At 37.1% G+C, this 22,818-nt stretch overlaps 1 protein-coding gene and 1 non-coding gene across 2 annotated transcripts in view; both read right to left on the bottom strand.

Annotated features, from left to right (window-relative positions):
- CNTLN (centlein) overlaps positions 1–22,818 on the bottom strand; it is a 199,609-nt gene that overhangs the window by 151,971 nt on the left and 24,820 nt on the right. The window contains 2 exon segments of the mRNA XM_069002458.1: positions 6,966–7,050; positions 20,304–20,392. Of these exon segments, the coding sequence (XP_068858559.1) occupies positions 6,966–7,050; positions 20,304–20,392 (174 nt within the window).
- Positions 16,467–16,573, bottom strand: LOC138103922 (U6 spliceosomal RNA). The gene has a single exon (XR_011147889.1). It is a non-coding gene; the product is annotated as a U6 spliceosomal RNA (small nuclear RNA).

Below are 22,818 nucleotides of genomic sequence, written 5' to 3'. Positions count from 1 at the left end.
TTCTTTCTAGGCTTCAATACTGAGTTCTGCTCAATATTCAAGAAATCATGCATTTCAAACTAGTGTACTTGGCAGAGGACAAGAGATACCACATTCCTTTACTTACTGTACATTTTTCTGTCTAATCCAAGTGCAGGTACCATTTCAGGCTATCTCTGTAGAAACACCACTAAGAATATGAAGGCTGAGTAAGCCTAAGACCCAGAAGCTTTAGCCAACTTCAGGAATGGCCACTCATGTGAGTTATTAAAGAGGTAAAGCATAGATTTACAACACAGCTATATAAGTACCCAATATAGCTTCTTTTCTGCAGAGTTAAGTAGGAAAAAGTTAAGTTTAAAAACTATTTCCTCAAAATGAAGTAAGCTACCTCACAGAAACACATTTTCAACTGGTAGAAAAAGCATTCCTACTGGGAATTCATACAAAAATACTAATGAGCTGTAAAGGTACACTGTAATTTAGAGCTTATTAATTGCTTCAGTCAAAAAAGCCCACAGGTATTAGCCATAGTCATCATACTACCTACCTCAGGTAGTGTTCTATCAGTAAACCAAAATCAGCAATTCTTAAATGTTTGTGTATTTTTCTTCCCATCTTTCTCACTGAGATCAGCTCCTTAACAAGGTTTCCTTCCTTAATTTTATGAGAAAACTAACTAGAAGATGCCAAGCAGAAAGGGAAAAAGACATATGATAATTCACTGATGCAGTTCAAAGGTGCTACATAAAACACGTTTCACCACTGAAGGCTGATCCCTTTTCCAATGTACAACTTGAGTCACTGTTTTTTAAAGAAAAAAAATCTGTTAGTGTCCCCTTCAACATGCTTTGTGTGCAGTATCCATAAATCTTATTCACCAAACTTTTTTTGCAAAGCGTTTATAAAATTCACATAATCTCAACACTGCTGACACATTCACCTGAACTCCTTATTACCAAAATTATCATCATGTCCCTCATTACACAAGAATAATCAAGCTTACATGCTACTGAAAATAAAGTATTTAGATGGTAATAATGTCTGCATACATTTGTCTTAATTTAATAAAAGTATTTTATTACAAAGAAAAATATAATCATGTGAAGGTACAAAAGTCAAGAAAAATTTATCAGTGTTAATTAATGCTAGAAGGTAGAATTATGCTTCTTTCAATTGGACCCATTAAAGGGGCTTTAATACAGATTTGCACAGCAAGCTGAAGATTTTCAAGAGCAGATAATGAGGCAAGCTAGTACTATTTTAACCCCTCTAGAGTATAATCAGTTGATAAGGTTTTGAAATGTTACAAGGTCTAGGACAAAAAGATTAGCTTTAGTTCCTCCAGATCAAAATTGAAACCTAATTAATTAACAATGTTATAAGAAAAGGTTTACTGATATTTTTACATGTCTTTAATGTCATCTTCTAAAGAAAACAGGTTAAGATATTTTAATTTATCTATTGCGTAAATGGCAGAAGAATATTCCCTGCTCCAATATTATCTGCTAAACTAATTGTTTGAATTTGAAAATTTCATACATTCCTCCAAAAACCTCACCTTACTTTTTAAGGAAAAAACAGCATCGGTGATCTATTTGAGATACACACAATTATTATAAATCAAATACAACAGGTTAAAAATAAAAAAGAGAATGAAAAGATTTCTGCAGTAAGCTATCTATCAGACTTCAGAAGAAGAATTAAAATTCTAAGAGAGTGTCCTAGCCACTTAAACATAGCAGTTAGAAATTGTTTTCCTTGAAACAAACAGAGAAGTGATGCATGTATGTCAGGGATACATAACTGCTGAAAAAAGAGTTTTGAGACACTGCATAAAACAAAAATAACAGTAAAAAAATCAGTATAGCAACCTAGACACTAATCTCAAAGGAGTAAGATTTTTACCGCATGGCATTTAGAATAAACATATCTATATGCAAGGTGAGGCCCAGTTCTGACTATGAGGACCAAAAGTTACCAATAAACCAACTAAAAAAAAAGAAAAAAAAAGAAAAAAAAAAAGACAAAAAAGGGGAAAAGTAAAAGTACAATGGAAAACTCAAATACAATACATTCTGTACTGAATTTATGTACAATAATAGACAAGAATAATCTTAATCTTAAATGCTTTAACAGATTTATTTGAAACTTTGAATGGTACATCTTTAAATGTTCCACACTAATGCATACTTTAAATGCATTAAAACAATATGAAGTTCATGACCAAAAAGAAGTCTTATTCATAAAACTGAAGATTACAACACTGTAATTTAGGAAAGGTGAAAACTTGAAGTGTGGGGTCTGACCAGCCCCTGCCTTGGAGGGAATCTCTGCTAAGAGATTTTGCAATCGCCCAGCAGGACTCCCTGGAAAGGCAACCACTTCTTTGGTCACAGTGAGAAAAGACAGACCCACAATCCTTTAGGAGACCCTATGCAGATCCTTTGTAACCCATTGGCCTTCACCCATCCCCTGTATCCCTATAAAAGCTAAGGCCTCTGCCCCTGTGGGAGACAGCTCTCGTCCCGGGCTTTCCCCTTCACTGGAGGGGACCAACAATAAAGCTGCCTCTGTGCGGAACCAGCCACACGAACCTCTCGTCTCTCTCTGGTCTGGCTTGGCCTGGAGGCTGCCCTGCAGAACTGAGCTGAAATCACGAGCTGATAATCACTAAAGAGCTGACAGTCTCTGCAAGGACCCTCCTGCCAGCAGCTGAGGGAAGACACTGGGCCTCGGGAAGGCGATTCCTTTCGGGACCATCTCCCCGGACTGGTCACCTCTTCCTGGGTCAGAGCCACTGACCCCATCACCAGTTGTCATACTGAAGTTCTATTAAGTAAACAGAAGTTCAATGCATATACTCCATTCCAAAGATATTGGACAGCAGAACTTTTGATTAATGATGATTTCCACTTTTATTTTAACCCTAAAGCCACAATGAATATCAATTCTCACGAGTATCTGAGCACTCTTCTTCCCTGTTAGGTTATACAAATGTGATTAAAGACCATATTACTTCTCAATCATAAGTCTCCAAATTTATTATTTTACTTGATTTTCAGTAGTATCTATTAAAATATAAACCACTCTGATACTAATCTCATTACAAATTAATTTCATTTAGCTTTCAGTAAGAACTAACTAGATGGATCTATCTCACTGTAGTGGTTTGGTCCAAAATACTCATTACTGTTTACCCTCTGTGAGATAAGAATTAGGAGAAACACAAAGCAGGCACCAAACTTGAAAGAATATAAAGAAGTTTATTAACAGACCTAAAAGAAGAAAAAAAAAAGAATCATACCACACCTTCAGAACTCTTCTCCTCCCCCCGGCCACCTTTCTCCCTTCTCCCACTGACAATGTAAAAAGACAACCCTGGAGGTGTTCAGTCTGTTTACCACTTCTATAATAACCTTGTTCAGTCCATTTAGGAAGAGAAGTCTCTCTTGTTCATGCTATGAAAACATTATCACAACGAGACAGCCGCCCGGGTTGGTTCTCTGCTCGCATGTGAGTTCCTTCCCCCGACTTGCAGCTTTCCCACAACTGCTTTCGAGGGTCCACTCTTGAAATTACTGCGGTACAATTTTAAGATTGAGCCATTCAGAAATAAAAGTTCTCTTCACCCATCTCTGGGAGCATTTCATCTCTAAGAACAGAGGCCCTCCTCCTTCCCTGGGAGCAAAGGGTCTTCCTCATCTTTAGGACTATCTCTGGGAGCATCTCTAGGAACTGAGGTCTTCTCCTTTTCCTTTGGAGCAAAAGTCCTCATCACTTCCATCTCTCCCTGTTCAAATTTCTCATTAAATTACAGCTGCTTTAGCATCTGCCTATCTGAGCACAGATGCTTTTGCTCACAAGTATAAGCTGAACACTCCACTCCCCATGTCTTCATGAAATTACAACAGGTACTCTGATACATCATAGCTTTACAACAGAATTTCAGCTTTAAGCATCTCCTCTCTTCCCTCAGGTTTTCAGCTCTTCACAGCAATAAAAGGGTTAATCTCACCCAGACGTTGCAGCTGGAATGTGGCTTATCACAGTGGAGGGGGGGCAGCCGAGCCACTCCGGCTGCCCACAGCAGGGCTGAGGAGGGGGTTCCGTGGGTGCAACAGGTCCATTGACTCCAGGATGGCCGTGGCCCGGCCCAGCCTGGCCCAAGCAGGGCCTGGCCGGGGCTGCTGGCCCCTGCACGGGGCCTGCAGCCACCTGTGCCAGCACTAGAAATGAGAGAGAGCTTGCGGGGGGAGGGGAGTTTGTCTATTCTTAAGTGCGTATCACAGAGGTGGTCACAATTTTAAGTGGCTTAAAGAATTGTCCATACTCAAACTGGCCAGCTGATAGGTTCTGTCAGGTCACAGAGGAAGCCGTAAGCACCCCTTTGCAAGAACATCACTTCCAGGACTACGCTTGCTAACCCATGACACTCACCTAGGCTGTGGAGAATATACTGTCATATTTACAGAAATTTTAAAAGTCCTCTTAGGCATGTCAGGATAAAGTCTAAGCATAATACAAGACAAGAAATATGCTACCAAATACAAGACAAGAAATATGCTACCAAATACAAGAAATATGCTACCAAATACAAGACATCTCATGTTCTCCTTACAGGGTTTTGTTGTTATTTCTAGAAGAATATAACCTTACATTTATGTCAAATGATGAGATACCACATTGATTTTTCTTTTTTATCTTACTCAACACTGATTTATACAATCAGCTTTTTGGTGGTCACCCAGAAATTCCTAGACAATAAACCCTACAACAAATTATACTGTTGCAACTGGTGTCTTTGTATGGTGCATGAAGGGGAAGAGAAAAACAACAGAAGACATGACTGGCTAATCTCAACTTAGTAGATGTAACAAATTAGTAGACTGAAATACACAGCTTTCAAGTCTTCCTGTCTGTACTTTACAGAAAGGAACATTGATTACCATTTCTGTCAAAATGCACATTTTCACAAGCAACCTATTTTGCATGTTAATTACATAAATAATATCTTTTTCTCCTTAGATGAACAAAGAAGGAGCACATTCAGTAAAAAATAAATAAGAACACTTTCTACTACATTGTTTTTTAAGCCAGCTCCATTCTTTGACACCAAATCACCAAAACCACACGCTCAGGAAACAATCTCTCTCTTGATTCAACACTACAGCATCCCAGCCAACGGATGAGGCAAGAAGGTCAGAATGACATCACCTCTGTACATTGTTTTTATACACAGCACTGGCACCATCTGGTGCCCTTCACAACCTGCCCCCCCCAAGTCAATGATACTCTAAGGGAAGCTAATTGTAAGGGCTGCATTAGAGTTGTGATGATCATCAAAACAACTTCTGTTTTCCTCATCTGTTAGAATCACCGAATCACAGAATATCCTGATTTGGAAGCAACCCACAAGGACCATGAAGTCCCACTCCTGGCCCTGCACAGGACAACCTCCAGAATCACACCGTGTGCCTGAGAGCAGTCCAAACGCTTCTTGAACTCTGGCTTAGTACAATGGCCACTTCCCAGTGGAGCCTGTTCCAGTGCCCAACCACCGTTGGGGTGAAGAAACCTTTCCTAATATCCAAGCCAAACCTACCCTGACAACTCCAAGCCAATCCCTCCGGTCCAGTCCCTGGTCACCAAAGGGAAGAGGACCAGTGTCTGCCCCTCCTCTTTCCCTTACGAGGAAGTCATAAATCACAATGAGATCTCCCCTCAGTCTCCTCTTCGCAAAGCTGAACAAGCCGACTAACCTCAGCCACCCCGGCTCAAGGGGGCTTCCCCTGAAGGCCCTCCACCACCTTCATTATTGTGGTGCCCAAAACTAACCCCAGCACTCGAGGTGAGGCTGCCCCAGTGCAGAGCAGAGAGGGACAATCCCCTCCCTTGCCAGGCTGGCAATGCTGTGCCTGATGCCCTCCCCAGACACTGCTGGCCCTCCTGCCTGCCAGGGCACTGCTGACTCATGTTCAACTTTCTGTCAACAAGGATCCCTGGATTTTCTGTGGGGTTACTCTCCAGCCTCTCATTCCCAAGGTTGTATGTATATCCAGAGCTTTACCATCCTGTTGACAAACTCTTCTTTCCAGGCTGCCAGTTTTCCATGGTTCTAGTCACAGTTACCAGCCTCTCTCCATTGCCACGTAGATGATGTAATTACATCACACCATCAATTTCAGATTTCTGATCAATTAGTTTCAGCTTCTGAAACCGATCTGAAACCACAGAAAGCAATCTCATGGAGATGCACACCCCAGATTCAGATGCTGCCACAGTACGCAGCTTTCTTAAAAGCACAGTACTGCAAACATATTCCTGGTAAAGGTCTTCACAGGTATTTTGTCTTTCAAATAAGGACTGGATAGAAATTCAGGAGTAATCATACATTGCTGGCTTCTAAACATGATGTGTGTGCATCACTTAACACATCACACCTACAGCCATGAGGATGTGACAACACACTGAAATTTCAGCCACTGCTGTAATACAAAGTAAAAGTTTATTTAATAATAAACAGTATTTTTATTTTGTTTACTGTATTATTTTATAATTACATCTTTCATAGATCTACATTTTATATGCAATGTAATACATTATATTACATCTAATATATTAATTAGATATAATTCTACAGTATATGAAGTATATAATATAGATTATATACTATATATACTATACATTATATAATCTCTATAATAAAGAATTCTATAATAAAATATAATGTCTTTACTGCACATCATATCATACATAATGTATGTATGTTTTCTATATACTTGTTTAAATATGAACTTTTTAGGTAACAACTGTTTGAACACACAGAAGAGTTTAAATAATACTTTACCAGAAAGTTATAATCTCTGAATCACCTGCAGCTTTCTTCTTAAGACATAATAGCAAATTATTTTCTATTTTGAGAAACATAAATGTGATGTCAATGACAAGTTTTCTTAATTGCTCTATTTAAACATAATACAAACCTGTTCTAGAGATTCTATTTTGCTGTCTTTGGCTTGTAAAATCTCTAAAATTCTTCTGTCCTTGACTCCAGCTTTCTGTTTTTCTCTAGAAACAAACAAAAAAAAGAGACACTTTATTAGTCATAATTTGCAGTTAATCATTTGAATTTTTCATGTCCTGATAATGAATGTCATTTTAAAGCACAGAAAATTAAATTATCTGAAGCTGACAGGCCCTGCAGAATTAATCAGTGAGCATATGGCAAGTGACAGCAAATTACATCTGTAAACACCTAATGCAACTTTGTTCAAAAAGAAACAGAAGTTAAGAGGTCTTAATATTTTTAAAGCAGCTGAAATGACCTGTCTCATTCTTTCCCAAATTAGAAAGTGTACTTGAACACAGAATGAGCAAAATGCTTTTGCTCCTTCTTTGCAATGCAGAATCACCAAGCTACTTGGGTTTGTGAAGTCCTTCTGACAGTTATATGGCATTTTTCTGTCTGAAACAACACTTTTGAACATCATGGATAATTATTTTACTATCTTCCACAGGGACAGAATAAGTAACTTTTAACAGCAAAAAAAAAAAAAAAAGCTCAGAAGCTTGAGTAAGGGGGATGAGCAGAGCCACTCTATCTCTGCGACACTTTGTACAATGCAAGTTGATGAGTCATTAATGCTTTGTTTAACGAAGTACCTCATCTCACTGCTATCTTATTTCTTAACTGAGTTCAAATACTGATGCCCTTACTAGCTTTTGTTTTAGGCAGAAGGAAAAAAAATGTTGCAACAGTAAGGATATTCAGATTCCTTAGCACAAGTCAGAGTTCTTACCACATATGTGTGACTAAAGGGCTTAGAAATATATATTCCCTATAAGTGTCCAAATATTTCAGGCAATCCCAGCACCACAGCTGACAGAAGCAGAAACTCATGCAGATTATCCCTGTTCTCACAATATAGTTAAAACTTGCATCATGGCTGGTATCAGCCACCTACGGAAGCAAAGGAATCCTACTTGAGCAACTCTTGCTCTACCAAATAAGGAATGTTTCAGAGCTGGAGGGGAATGAAACACTAGTACACGAGTCTGTAAATCTGATCTGAAGTGGATGAAAATACCCAGCTGTACACAAAAGGCCTTATCTGCCGAAGCATTTTGTAACAGCGGCCAACAAGGACAGTAGATACATGGAGGATTATTTTTCTCCACTATTAGGTATTACTGTGTAGCCTAATGCTACCAAAGATCTTGAAAACTAAACTACAGTCGTAACAGGCCATCCAATAACATGGGGGTTTTTAATAAAGTTCTATGACTGCTAAAATATCTAGTCCAATCTTGAGTAAACAAAGAATTAAATAAAATGGTACGGAATTTGAAGTGAGGGCTTTGGAAACTTAGGTCTCAAGGCATCATAACTCTAAATAGCTCTCTCCAATTGCAAATATAGCAGCAATGATGTATTGTAAGACCTGAAGAAAACTAAGAAACACCTACCTGAAAAGGTATGCATTTAAGCTACATTTAGGTTAGGAATAATAAAAAGACACAGGAAGCAGTCTTAGTCAGTTGTATGTCACTAAATAAAAAATCTACTTCATAAAGAAAGTAACTCGGCACTGCAATGAGAAAAGTCAAATCATGAATATTCAACAAGTATTAAAAAAGACATTTCATATCTGAAATGTATTTAACATTTTAAGTGAGACAGAAACTTAACAAAAAAATTAACATCAAATACTGACCTTAAACCATCTGATCACCTGCAACCACAACCATCAAGCAACTGCATGATAGGTTGCTAGAAATACATGAGCAGTAAAACATAGTTTTTTTAAAAATAAACTTTTCATAGTTTATCTTTTAAAACCGACAATAACAGAACTAAGTAGACTGTGATTACAGAAATTCACGCAAATATGAAATGATTTGATGCATTCCAAAAGTTATGCTGTGATGTCCTTCCAAAAAACAATTTTTTTAAAAAATGGAGCACTAGAGCCAAAACAACAAACAGGTTTCAAAATATGACAGGTTATGAAACCAATTCATCCTGCTTATAACATGCATCTGGCTAGCAGAAGTCACATTCTTATACTCGTTTTAAAAAAATGGTAGAAGACTTTCTGGTAGGTATATAAAACTTTGCACTAGAAGATTCTAGACAACCTTAAAGAACAGGAGTTAGTAAGCAAAAATGTCTGAATAGTTTATTTGTATAATACTTAACCCAAAAGTTTGTGCAAGTTCCTGAAGGAGACATACTGTTCATGATAGGTACTGGACATTATTCCTCAACTTAAGAAACAAAAACTGTTCCAATATAGAAATACTAATGCTTCTTCGTAATTTCTTTGCTGTGGAGTCCTAAATGGCTATCAACAATTACCGTTTCTCAAAGACAATAGCTGCAGTAATCAAACCCCAAATATTTGGGGAAGAAGGTTATCACTCTCCCGTAACCATGCTACCCCAATCTGAGGAAGGGATACACCTACATTGATTTATGACCAAACTGTAAGAAATGTAACATCCAAAGTTTGGTCAGGTCTTAATTACAGCTAGAAAACTTAAGAATTCAAGATTAGACACACACACAACTAGTTGATCCAAAATCCTAAGAGCTTCAGAAGACAAAAAGGAAAGGTCTTTACTACAAAGTACTTAGAAGAGTCAGGTGCAGACACAGAAAGAATCATACCATTAACCACAGACAAGCCCCATGAACCACTGAATAGCATTGCCTCCAGCTCTCAGAAGTATTCTGACCGTAAGTCTATCATCCACAATATGCCATCATCTTCCCAACTCTAACCATCATCTCCTCTCTCAAAGTCTGCCTTTCACAAAACAAGACCCAATCAAGACACAAAAACTGTTTAGATAGCCTCCTAACTCAACTATGCAATCATCACTTGAAATTTATTATTAAACCTGTTTTCTAATGCCTTAATTGATCGGAAAACTTGGTAAGTTAGGTAAGTTTCCCTAAGGAACTTCACATTTGTGGGTGGTTAATTTTTAAAAATTTATTTTAAGGAGAAAACAGAAAAAAAAGTAAGTGAAACGAACCAAGTAAAGGAACAAACAGCTCTGAAAAACAGTATGCACAGCTAATTCTGATTTATTATTGGTAGTTAAGAGTCTATGGAGCCCTCTGACTTTGGGACATGGTTTCAAAAAAGGAGTTTAAAGAATAAAGCCTGGGACTGGAGAGGAAAAAAAACCAGATCACTGTTAAAGCAAAAAATTATGCCTGTAACAGAGGTACCTACTAGCCAACAGTTCCAAGTGCATTTCCAGTTAAATGCAGCATTTTCCACCTATCCAATGCTTGGTAAAACACTCCTTCAGACAAAGATGTCAAAGAATAAAGTTTATAAACACAGATCTAACATCATCATAATGAGTGGGGAAAGTTTAAATAAATTTAATGCTTTTTGCCTTCATGATGTTTTCTTTCAAGCTCTCTAGGTAACACATGCTGTGCTAACGCCCCCAAAATACAAAACATGTAACCACCCACATCTAAAGAAAACGTTCTAGTTATTAGAAGTTAGGTACACAATGGAAGTTGTCAGAAGCCTAAAGAGAAACCTCACATGCAATTTTATCAGTAGTTTCTCCTGATGGCATAGGACGTTTTCCCATGCTTGTTACAGGATAGCTCCCCACAGACACTCAAGGTAGTATATCTGACTGGAACTTGCATATCATATTTGGATCTGCTGTCACACCTTAAAATGAGACTTGATAGGAATTGCAGCAATCACCTCTTCTTTTTTTAAAGTGTAACAAATACTGAGAAAAAAATCGTCAAACAACTTCATTCATTGAGCTGTTATATCTCTAAAATGTATTTTTAAAAGTCCATTGGAGTATGGGGGGGAAAATTCAGGCACTGTCAAGAAGCTGATGATGATCAATGACTGAGACAAACTCCTGTTTAGCTAATTAGAATCACTGATGAGCAATAATGATGTGAGCTAAGAATATTTGCAGACTTCTTTAGGATGAAAAATGGAGTAAAGAGAGGCTGTCAATTTGTACATGTTCTAAGCTCCAATCAGTTTTCCCATGAGTAGTACCTATTTTAAATGTTTAACACAGATGCATTTAGCTACAAAAATTATCGAGATTCAGCTTCCCACAAAAATGAAGAAACTGAGAAAATATTCTTAAGCTTTTCCTCTGTTACGATTTTCTTCTTGTATTATGCTCTACTCAATTATACAACAAGACAACCTTCTTGATGTTTGGCACCATTTTAACGGCTTACCAGAAATGAAACATTAGACTTTGAGGAAACATTTATCTGTGAATGAGGTATGAAGACAGCAAAAACCTTAATACTTTAAAAATCAGAAGTTTGTTCAAGTTTCTACAAATATTCAGCAAAAGCAGTATGAGCAAAGAGGTATCCTGTACCACAGGTCTTTATCAAACAAGCATTTAACCATTTGTCAAGAAAAGGTAACTTGGAGTCGTATATAATTATGTCACATTTACATCAGCTAAATGAAAATAAATTTAACTAATAAATTGAATTTGCTGTTTACATGTTTCATGGAACACATCCTTTCAGTTTTACAATACGCTAAATTAAAAAAAAAAACAACAAAAACCAAACAGAAAACCCTCAAACAAAAAAAACCCAAAAAACAAACATAAATAAACAAACAAAAAAAAGACCCCAAACAAAAACCCCAAACAAAACAATAAAAAAAAATTTAAAAAGAACCCAAACAAAACCACAAACAAACAAACAAAAAAAACCCCACCAAAACATCCCAAATCCAAAAAACATATCGACAACTTTGGTCTTAAATAGAAAGTTAGGAATAAATCCACTGCAAACTTTGAACAGTGTGGTAAAACAGTAAAGACTGCATTTTAACAGTATACCTCTAACTACAATAAACTGCTTCTAGAAATACTGTTACTTTTGAAAGACAGTTCATTGATTCTAAAGGGCTGCAGAACTAGAAAGGCTATAAAATACCAGTTTGCATGATGCAGCTTTAATTTGATTACCTTATCTCCTTGTCCTCCAACTTCCAAGTATTTTACAGACTTCCAAAATTCACATTCTGTTTGTATTAAACAGATAATTAATCACCCACGTGCAAAGTGAAGTTGTAGAGCACAGACTGTCAATGTTATAGTAAATACGGAACCAATATTGTAATTACTGTGTACAGTCACATTCTTGTGATTGCACAGTTGGTGGTTAGCAGAAACAGAGCCTATGCCTTAATCTTCCTAGAAGAAACTTTAGAGTGTTAAGAACTAATTAGTTAAGAACTAATATAAAAAAAAAAAGCTCTTTTCATTTAATCAAGAGTTTAATTTCACCTAAGATTCTAAAGATCCTTTATTTCTTCCCCTTATATCCCGAGATATACCTATTTTCATTTCTTTACAAAAATAATTCAAGATCTAATAACAAATGTTAAATGAAATTGTTTCCTTAGTAAATTATCTATGGAGCCAGTTCTGTATATGATATGTCTCAAAATGAAAAGGCATCATTACAAAAACATAAATTTTCTTTAATCTCTAACTTGATTGATTTAATTCATTAGATGATGTATTTTGGAATAAACCTCTCATTTTAAGCATATGATGATGTCTTATTTTAAGCAACATATATAAAATAGTAAACATATTTTTACACTAAAGTAGTACAAAAAATACAGACATTTTTGCTCAGTAATTTTGCAAACATTTTTCATCTAAAATACGCAAGTCTTTTACAGTGTTCAAAATATCAGCACTTCAGAACAGACTGCTTTAACATCTGCACATCACCAGGGTTTCCCCCAAGGATTTTTAAATGATGCCTGCCTGTGCTGAATAAAGTGCTAACTTGCACCTTGCATTTCAAACTGTGTCCTGAGCAGCCATCCAGTTGGTACAACACCAGCTGAATTCCCAGAGGCCACTGTTCAATCAGGCTTGACTGCAATTATCATGTCAATATTTTGTGCTCCGATATGCAGATATGCACACATGCAAACTGCATAATACCTTCTTCTCCATGGAATGTTGACTTATGTTCAACGTTCTGAGAATTTTTAATGAAAGAGGATATTAAAGTTTCATTAACTGTAGAAAATCACAATTATTTGACCTTAGCCAAAAAGGTTGTACTCTTATGTTCTATTATTCTGTCCACTGTATTGAGTGATAGTAACTGGGCAGTCCATTGTATTTTAAATTCAGAGTGACAAAATGGTAATGGCTTACATCTTGTTTACATCATTGTCCTGCTGTGATGGTGTTTCCTGTTAATTTGTAAAAGGGTGTTTTAAGAAAGCTTCTGCACAATGTTTACCATCCCTTCAAAAGATGTGAGATACAGATTTTTAATTTTTTCAATTAACGTAGGCAATCTATAGCATTCATTCATACAGCACATTCACTTATTCTTTTACATTAAATGTACTTGCCATTTTCAGTACATCTGCATATCTTCAGTCACTGAAGAATCTATGTCAACCTGTTTATGTTTCTTCCACAATTTGCTATTCACAGGATGCTGCAAACCACAGCGTAAGCTCCTGTAATTACCTTTCCAAAAATTCTTTGCTTATTTTTGATCTCTTGCTTTTCAGCCATATTTTGTCCATCTGTTCACCTTTGGACAGATGTAACTCCTCAGCAAGAAGAACAACAAAACATTGGCAATAACATTGAGGTTGCCACTGTTTCTTAAGAGTGGCCCGAAATGAAAAATCCATTCTTTCCCTTTGTTAAGACCTGCCATAGACAGCACACTTGAAATTTAGATGTGGAAAAACCTCTGCGTAAGGCAGGCTTGCCAAATGTATTACCTAGCATAATAAAATCCCCATGTACATCTACCAAGTCTTGTATCATTGCCACAGTTTGATCATTAATGGATCCTGTTACATCCCCCTTCCAGAAGAAAGGAAAGGAGTCAGCTAGAAGCCCTAGAGGAAAATTAAGTCTGTTGACTTGTCAAGATTTCATGTGCTATAGAAGGAAGAGTCTTAAAGCAGAGCTCTGAAGTTTGCAAAAATACTTCAAAACATTTCATACTCTCATCTGAACCCCAACTCCACTTCAGTTTACACATGCATTTACCTAATAAGAGCTATTTTCTAGCACCTTTTTTTTAAATCATAAAAAAAAATCTTTCAAAAGGCAGCAAACTAGAAATAGCATATTCTTTACATAATACTGAGATCAATAGTATTTAAAGTAGCTGGAAAGTATACTAACATGAGTAGTAGTTTTACAATGGCTTGTTTGAAAATACCTGGAGGCTTTTACATATCCCAAAGGCATTTCTCATTTGCACAGTAAAGATAATTTTTTGTTTATATCTGAATATTAAATTGGGAATATAGTTACAGTTATCCAGCAAGAACTGCAAAGACTGCTGAAAAGTATAATATCATTGGTGTATTACAGGAATCAGCAGCATAGCCATAAAAAAGTAGAAGTTACATTTTTACTATTTTAGGGCAGGAGAACTTCTATTTTGGGACCATGAAAGCATTTGAAAATAACAGACAAGTAATGGCAAGGTACTAGTAATTTCCCCCTACATCCCCCAAATGATGTCTTTTACATTTTCCTGGTTTGTTCAGAAAAAGATAATATAAGGAATTGTCTAATGCTATAAATATAAATTACCTTACTGTAAAACTAGTACTGCCCACTCCTAATACGTATTTTCTTTTCTTCATCACACATCTGTAGTTGTAATGTTCTAAGAGAAAATTTTGTCCTGCATCTTTTTATTATTGTCACTGTAATCTCATGAAGAAAGCCTAGCTGTCTCTTTCATCAGTTTAATGAATGAAATGCACTGGACAATACTGTTTCTTTCTGTATGTATATATATATGATCTAGGATACACATGCCTACGCTTTCATAGATTCTGTCTGCTTCCTTTACACATCCAGCTTACGATCTCGGGCTGTCTCTAACAAAGATTTGGTGGGGTGTACTGGTTTGGCCCAAAATACTCATTACTGTTTATCTTCTGTGAGATAAGAATTAGGAGAAATGCAAAGCAGGCACCAAACTTGAAAGAATATAAAGAAGTTTATTAACAGACCTAAAAGAGGGGGGAAAAAATTATACCACCTTCAGAACTCTCCTCCTCCCCCCACCTTCCTCCCTTCTCCCACTGACAATGGAAAAAGACAACCCTTAAGATGTTCAGTCTGTGTACCACTTCCATAATAACCTTGTTCAGTCCATTTAGAAAGAGAAGTCTCTTCTTGCTCGTGCTATGAAAACAGTATCACAACGAGACAGCCACCCACTTCCAAATATTGTTCAGTCCATTTAGGAAGAGGAGTCTCTCTGCTCGCAATGTGAGTCCCTTCCCCCAACTTGCAGCTTTTCCTGCAACTGCTTTCGAGGGTCCACTCTTGAAGTTTTTTGGGGTACAATTTTTAAGGTTGAGCCGTTCAGAAACAAAAACAGAGGCCCTTCTCCTTCCCTGGGAGCAAAGGGTCTTCCTCATCTTCATTGTTAGGACTATCTCTGGGAGCATCTCTAGGAACTGAGGTTTTCTCCTTTCCCATTTGGAGCAAAAGTCCTCATCTGGTTCATCTCTCCCTGTCCAAACTTCTCATGAAATTACGGCTGCGTTGGCATCTGCCTATCTCAGCGCAGGTGCTTTTGCTTATGAGTTGAACACTCCACCCCCATATCTTCATGAAATTACAATGGGATACTCTGATACATCATAGCTTCACAACAGAATTACAGCTTTAAGCATCTCCTCTCTCTCTTCCCTCAGGTTTTCAGCTCTTCACAGCACTAAAAGGGTTAATCTCACCTCGGCCTTGCAGCTTTGCAGCTGGAATGTTGAATTTTTCTAATCGCAGTGGAGAGGGGGGAGAGCCGAGCCGCTCTGGCTGCCCACGGCAAGGCAGTGGGGGGGTGTTCCACGGCTGGAACAGGTCCATCGGCTCCAGGATGGCCGTGGCCCGGCCCAGCCTGGCCCAAGCAGGGCCTGGCCAGGCCTGCTGGCCCCCGCACGGGGCCTGCAGCCACCTGTGCCAGCGCCGGAAAGGAGAGAGAGCTGGGGGGGGAGTTTGTCTATTCTTAAGTGTGGATCACAGAGGCGGTCACAACTTTAAGTGGCTTAAAGAATTGTCCATATTCAAACTGGCCAGCTGATAGGTTCTGTCAGGTCACAGAGGAAGCTGTAAGCACCCCTTGGCAAGGACATCCCTTCCGTGACTATGCTTGCTGATCTATGACATTCTCCACCCCTCGCCTCTGTGAAGACACATTTAAGAATTATTATCAAAATTACATTCAACTTCTGCTATATTCCACCCCTAGATAGTTCAGTACAATTACAATATAAGTTTCTCACTATCATGCTACTTAACTTATGACTTAATACTTGCTTTGCCCAGTATTCCTCCTAATTAATCGTTATCTCACAGATCTCATCAATTGCCTGCATTCCCCACCATTTTGTCACGGGTTGGGTTTATAACCAGGCAGAAACACCAATTTAGATATGGAACTCTTCACGAATTTGCGTGTCATCCTTGCGCATGGGCCATGCTAATCTTCTCTGTATCGTTCCAATTTTAGCAGATGTGCTGCCGAAGCGAGCACGCTTGCTAACCTATGACAGGGGGACTGAACGTTTCTTGGTTATGGAATTTTTGGTGGAAAGAACATACTGGAAAAATGAAGCTATGCAAACATTGATGGTACCTATGTCACAAGAAGAAGCAAAAAAAAAAGGTTTAAATCCATTCCATTCTGTTTCTCTCTATCTCAAAATCTCGTAATAAGCGCAAGCAAGACAGAAAAAGTTATGAACTTGAATATGGACTGGGTCTCTGTTGTTCCTAATATAGATGAGAAGGAAAAATAAATTCTGTTGAGACTTAAATGGCTTTTATCAGATTTTAGTGTAAATTCTCAATTTCCAGCTCATGTGATACAACTGTGTATAATATAGAAAAATGTACTGCAAGCAGCAGAGATCCTCCCAAGTGACATGCTTCAGGAATCATTTTAATTATAACAGTTATTTGATCATCCCACTCTTTAAACTCTTTAAACCCACGTATTTTTCCCATATTAACAAAGCCAGAAAATCTGTTGTCCTGTAATCTTCTGTACAGCAACAGTGCTAGATAACAGATTCCCTGTAAAGCTAATCAATGTACTGCAACTAAGATAAACTGATACTATCATAAAAAAGTATTATTTACTCCTACAAGGTAGGGAATAAGACAAAAACTTTTCTGAAAGGATGAGAGTGTGAAGAGGTACAGTCATGAAACTGAAGCTACTTAGGAAATCATTATAGAAAGCAAAACCAGGAAAAGTTAGGATAGAATACATGGGGCTGTAATTTGGTTGTGCAGAAGGTTCACAGGTAAAGCTGGGCTAGAAACTATTTCCAAAGCAGCAACTAGACCATTCTCAGGAAAAAGAGATGAAGCTACATCAATTAAAGAGAAAAATACACACTATTGGTACATCTGTGAAATCAAAGCAACCCCAAAGTTCAAAGTTGTGATTAATAAAACTCCTATATACTGAATGGGTTTTATCCAAACATATTCCAGGATTCTCAGGAGTAATGATAACACCTAAAAAGAAGCTGTGGAAGCAATTTCTTCTTTCTTAATTCCATAATTCAGAGACACATGGAAAAGCTGTGATATAAATGTATAGCCCTGAGTTCAAAAAGGTTCTAAACCATTAGCGTAATTCTAAAAGAATAGAGGACATAAAAAAACTAGAGAAGCATGTTAACAGAAGTATGTTGGCAGGGTTTCACACACCAGTCACCAGTGCCTCTATACAGTACAAAACATATACAAAAAAATTTCAGCTTATTATCTTGCTGGTGTGCATCAAAGCGGTATATAAGAGCGCCATATTCATTGTAACAACAGGATAATACACAAAATTACTAATTTCTGTTCCAAATAAAGCATAAAATAATTTAAAGCAAGAGACAACTATCACAAAAATATTCCTAGACATGAAGAATAAAAAACAAAGAAGAGAGACTGTATCTTATATAGGCATACAATTCAAGAACTCCAAATAATTAATTTATTGACCATTATTTAAATGTATACTTTCCAACATGTCTATGCTTCAATTCATCCTGATTATTTTTATATGCAACATTAATAAAAAATGTTAGTAAGCCTGAACACCTTCTGCCTTCTTAAGCTTCAGGTAAAAGAACTACAATTTTCCACATTGTTCAGCTATCTATAAAATGTGGTTAGGACAATAAAGTTTTTTAATGTTTTCAATATAATTGTGCTTATATACATGTAATGTATGTTTACACATATTAAATACTGTATTTATATATTTTAAGCAGTCCTCTCATTTTTTTTAATGTTTTATGAAGGAAGATCAATTCTACCACCACTGTCCTCACGGAAACATGACCAAATCTCATTAGGAAACAAACCATTATGATTTTGCATTTCAACATACATGAAGGATGCTATAAATCTGTGCATCAGTCTCTATCATATATGAAAATTATTTCTCAAATCAAACATACAAACAGTAGTAAAAATAGTATACTGTCTCAACAGCCAAGCTACTACTCCCTGCAGTTAAGCGTCCCAGTACAAAGCCAGCAGTTACTTGATACCATTGGTGACCATATGTGAACTCCCCAATAATAGCTGTCTTAAAACAAGATGCATGTCCTCACACCATCACTGTCTTCCTCTAGATATGAATCCTTTAGAATATCAGCTCTAGTTCCCTGATCACACTGTATTCTTGGACAAAAATTTTCATTGCTTTATACTAGGCAGAACAGGGGACAACACTATAGCAAATAGTGACTGAGAGGGGATCTCATCAATACATACAAGTATCTCAAAGGTGGGTGCCAGGAGGATGGGGCCAGACTCTTTTCATTGGTGCCCTCTTTTCATTGGTGGCCCTGAAGTAAAGCACAAGAAGTTCCACCTCAACATGAAGCGGAACTTCTTTGCATTGAAGGTGGCAGAGCACTGGAACAGGCTGCCTGGAGAGGCTGTGGATTCTCCCTCTCTGGAGACACTCAAAACCCACCTGGACACATAACCTGTAAAACCTGCTCTAGATGACCCTGCCTTGGCAGAGGGGCTGTACTAGATCTCCAGAGGTCCCTTCTAGCTGTAACAATACCATGATTCTGTGAAATGCACTCCCAGCTAAAGAAATAAATGTTATATTTTCACAAGTGAAAGAACACGTACAGATGCAGTCCAGAAAGGAAAGATGTGAACAACAAAACATGCCTTCTAAGATTAAAGCACTGAATGGAAACTCAAAGGAGCCAGGACCCCTCACGAATCTATAAAAAGCTTCAAGTAAAAATGGCATACCATTTAAAAAAGTTAAAATCCCTTTGCTTTCTTTTTAAAAAAATCCACTTTTTCATTTCAAAAGAGGGAACTCATGGCACTCTAAGATAATCAAGTGTTTCAATTCCGACAGCCAATTCATTCACATTCTCCTTACCTCTGGCCTACAAAAATTCTGAATTCTTAAATATTAGCATTACAAAACAATCAACTGCATACTGTGATAATTAACTAACATTTATAGGAACCAGATAACAGTTAGTATCATGAAGAAATCATCACCATTACTATCCTCAGAGAAATAAGCTGCAGAAGTAAGATCCTGCTTGTCTGTGTTAACAGAGAAGGAAGCTCCTACAGTCAGGTAAAAGTTCTTCCCCCAGAGGGTGGCTGGGCACTGGAACAGGCTCCCCAGGGATGTGGTGACAGCATCAGCCTTAGAGAGTCCAAGATGCATTTGTACAATGCTTTCAGGTACCTGGTGTGACTCTTGGGGTGTCCTGAGCAGGGCCAGGAGTTGGACTCAATGATCCTGACCTCTTCCAACTCAGCATATTCCTAGGATCCTATGATAGTTATCTCTTCTATTATCAAGTCCTAGCTTTTCACTTCCTTAAGAATTCAGATAAATATAACTTACATATACAACTGTAACCCAACAGCTTATGACACTGGAAAATTACCAGTCATTTACCTCCTCCTGCTCTTCCAACAGGAAAACAAAATATTGCAGTACATTTATAATTTTAAAAATGTATTCAATGGTCAATATAGCAATCTCAGTGAGAACAGATTTTAAAGCAAGCTTCAACTAGCACAAAAAAAGGAAAACTTGTAATGTATTCTAGGCATTCTTCACAAAATTTAACTATTGAACTTTTTCAACACATTTTTAGAATTCTACATAGTTCTCAATTAGAAAGATAAAGAATATGGTATCAGCGGGGGAGGTTGGTTGCTTTCTTGGTTTTAGTAGCATGTTAAATCTTCAAACTCACCTTTCCACAACCAAGCTGACAGCTTGAGTAAGATCTGGTTTTGACACTTGGAGATGTTTCCAAAGAGACCACACAAATTCTTTATCAGCCTTAGAAATAGAAGAAAAAAAAAAGATAAAAACACATTACATATATAATGCCTTTTACAGACAAAAAAAAGTTATACTGAGAATATTCAAAAGACAATTATCAAAAAACCCTATCCTAGTGAGAACTCCCTGCAAGTTACTCACCATTCCATGAATGACAAAAACACAGCAAACAGTTCTCTTGAATAAGTAAAGTTTTAACCATACAGAATTTTGAAGTAAAACAAAAACCTACAATCAACATTAAAATAGTATGCAATGCAACATATGGCAGCAGGAAGTATATTATTGAAACAAGGCTGCCTTTTGCTATACCTGTTACTGTTACTGACACAACTTCTATTAAATACTAAGTCTGGAATACATGCTTCAACATTAAGCTTTACCACATGCAGCTCTTTATTTCAAAATATGCAGTAAAACAGTCTTGTAATACACACTCATCTAAGCTGCCTACATATGTATACAGAAGTTTCTGAACAAAAACTTCGTGAGAGCAAGAAATACAAATAGACTTCATAAAGTTTGTGAAAACTAGATGTCAGCTAAAAGCTTTCCCACATTTGTATTTTTACCAAGCATAAGTTATATTTTTCATTGGTGTCTTCCTATTCCAATATGATTTTATTATTGGAAACACCAATATTAGTTATTTTACAATCCAAACCCATGTATTAATTATAGAAAAATGTTAGGGAAGAAAAATAAAATCCAGCAAAAGATGCAGATCAATAAGAAAATATAACATAAACCATAGTCCAGACTAGGATGAAACCTACTTAAACAGTCTAACATAAAATTAGGAACTAATAAGCCAAACCCATGATATTGGCAGCTAGGCCTACTCAACAGGCAAAAACAATGAGAGTGCAGCTATGTCTACTAGTTTTTTGGAAACAGGATCATTTAGACTAGGAAAGACATTTTAGTCAATGCATCCAACCAGTAACCTAACATTGCCAAATCCATCACTAATCCCTAATGTCATATCTACATAGCTTTCAAATATCACCAGGGATGATAACTCCCCCACTTTCCTGGGTAGCCTGTTCCAACACCCGACAAGAAATTCTTTCTAATGTCAACTCTAGATGTTAAAAACTAAATTGCCAAAAAGATCTTCCAATTCAAGACCATTATCAGCTTATGCAAAATACACTACACCAGAAAGAATTCATCTTTCTTAAAAGCAGAAAAATTTCAACTGTCTTTCATAGGCTGTGAACAGCTTTTAAAATGCTGACTGTTTCTTGAATTTCAAACAAAATCAATTAGCTAAAAACTTCGTGCAGAAAGAAAAGAGGAACAAGATGTTTTTAAAACACTTGAAAATACCACAGTCCTCCTCTATCCAAACTGGGTTACTAGTGTAAGGACTCTTTTCAAAACCAAGTGAACCTGCTGTATGCAAACAAACAGTAACTAACAGTTACTATCAGTATTAGTTACTATTAGTAACTATTAGTTAGCTAAACAATAACTATGGTGCACTAAGGTGCACAACCACATTCAATTTTTGAAGAAAGGTAACACAAAACCTAAACTGTACACCATATAATTAATAACTCAAATGACTTTGCATCAGTATCCAAGTCTTTGTTCAATACAAGTGCTAAAAATAGGTTAACTTTCAGCTCAGAATTAAAGATAAACACTAAGTCACTAAGTAAAAAAAAAAAGGACAACCTCTCATTTCGTGTTGTCACCATACACGCTTAGTACACTGAATTTTTATGTACCAGTGGGAAAGACTACAAAAAGTGTGCACTTTTTTCATGCCCTCAAAATAAAAGACACCATCTCCTGAAAATGCCTTGCAAGGCCACCTGAAGAGCTACAATGTGTGTAGACTGTGAACTAGGCATGACCTACTGCTTCTTCTCAGGCAGAAACAGAATGAAAAAATAAAAATGTTTTTCAGATTTGGAAGAACTGCTGCAGCCTTCCAAAAAGCATTAGGATCTACACAGAAGCCAGATTCAGAATAATTTTAACATCTAAAAAAATCTTGTGTTTATGCTGGCAAGTCAGGGGGGAAAACAAACAAACAAAACGAACATACAGAAAACAAGCCACAAAGCCAGACTAAACCTCACTAAACAATTGCAAAGAAAATGTGATTTCTTTTTAATTATTTTGAAGGATATAAAATCAGTAGTTCTTTCAGCCTAAATGACACTACTTTCACAGAACCAATCAGGTTGGAAACAACCTCTAAGATCATTGAGTCCAACCTATGACCTGACACCACCTTATCAACCATAGCACTGAGTGCCACATCCAGTCTTTTTTTAAACACCTCCAGGGACAGTGACTCCATCACCTCCTTGGGAAGACCATTCCAATGCCCAACCACGCTTTCAGAGAAGAACTTTTTCCTAATATCCAACCAAAACATCCCCTGGCGCAGCTTAAGGCTGTGTCCT

This window comes from Aphelocoma coerulescens (assembly GCF_041296385.1).
Source record: "Aphelocoma coerulescens isolate FSJ_1873_10779 chromosome Z unlocalized genomic scaffold, UR_Acoe_1.0 ChrZ, whole genome shotgun sequence".
NCBI classification, from domain to species: Eukaryota; Metazoa; Chordata; class Aves; order Passeriformes; family Corvidae; genus Aphelocoma; species Aphelocoma coerulescens.
This window is presented reverse-complemented; position numbering and strand designations above follow the sequence as displayed.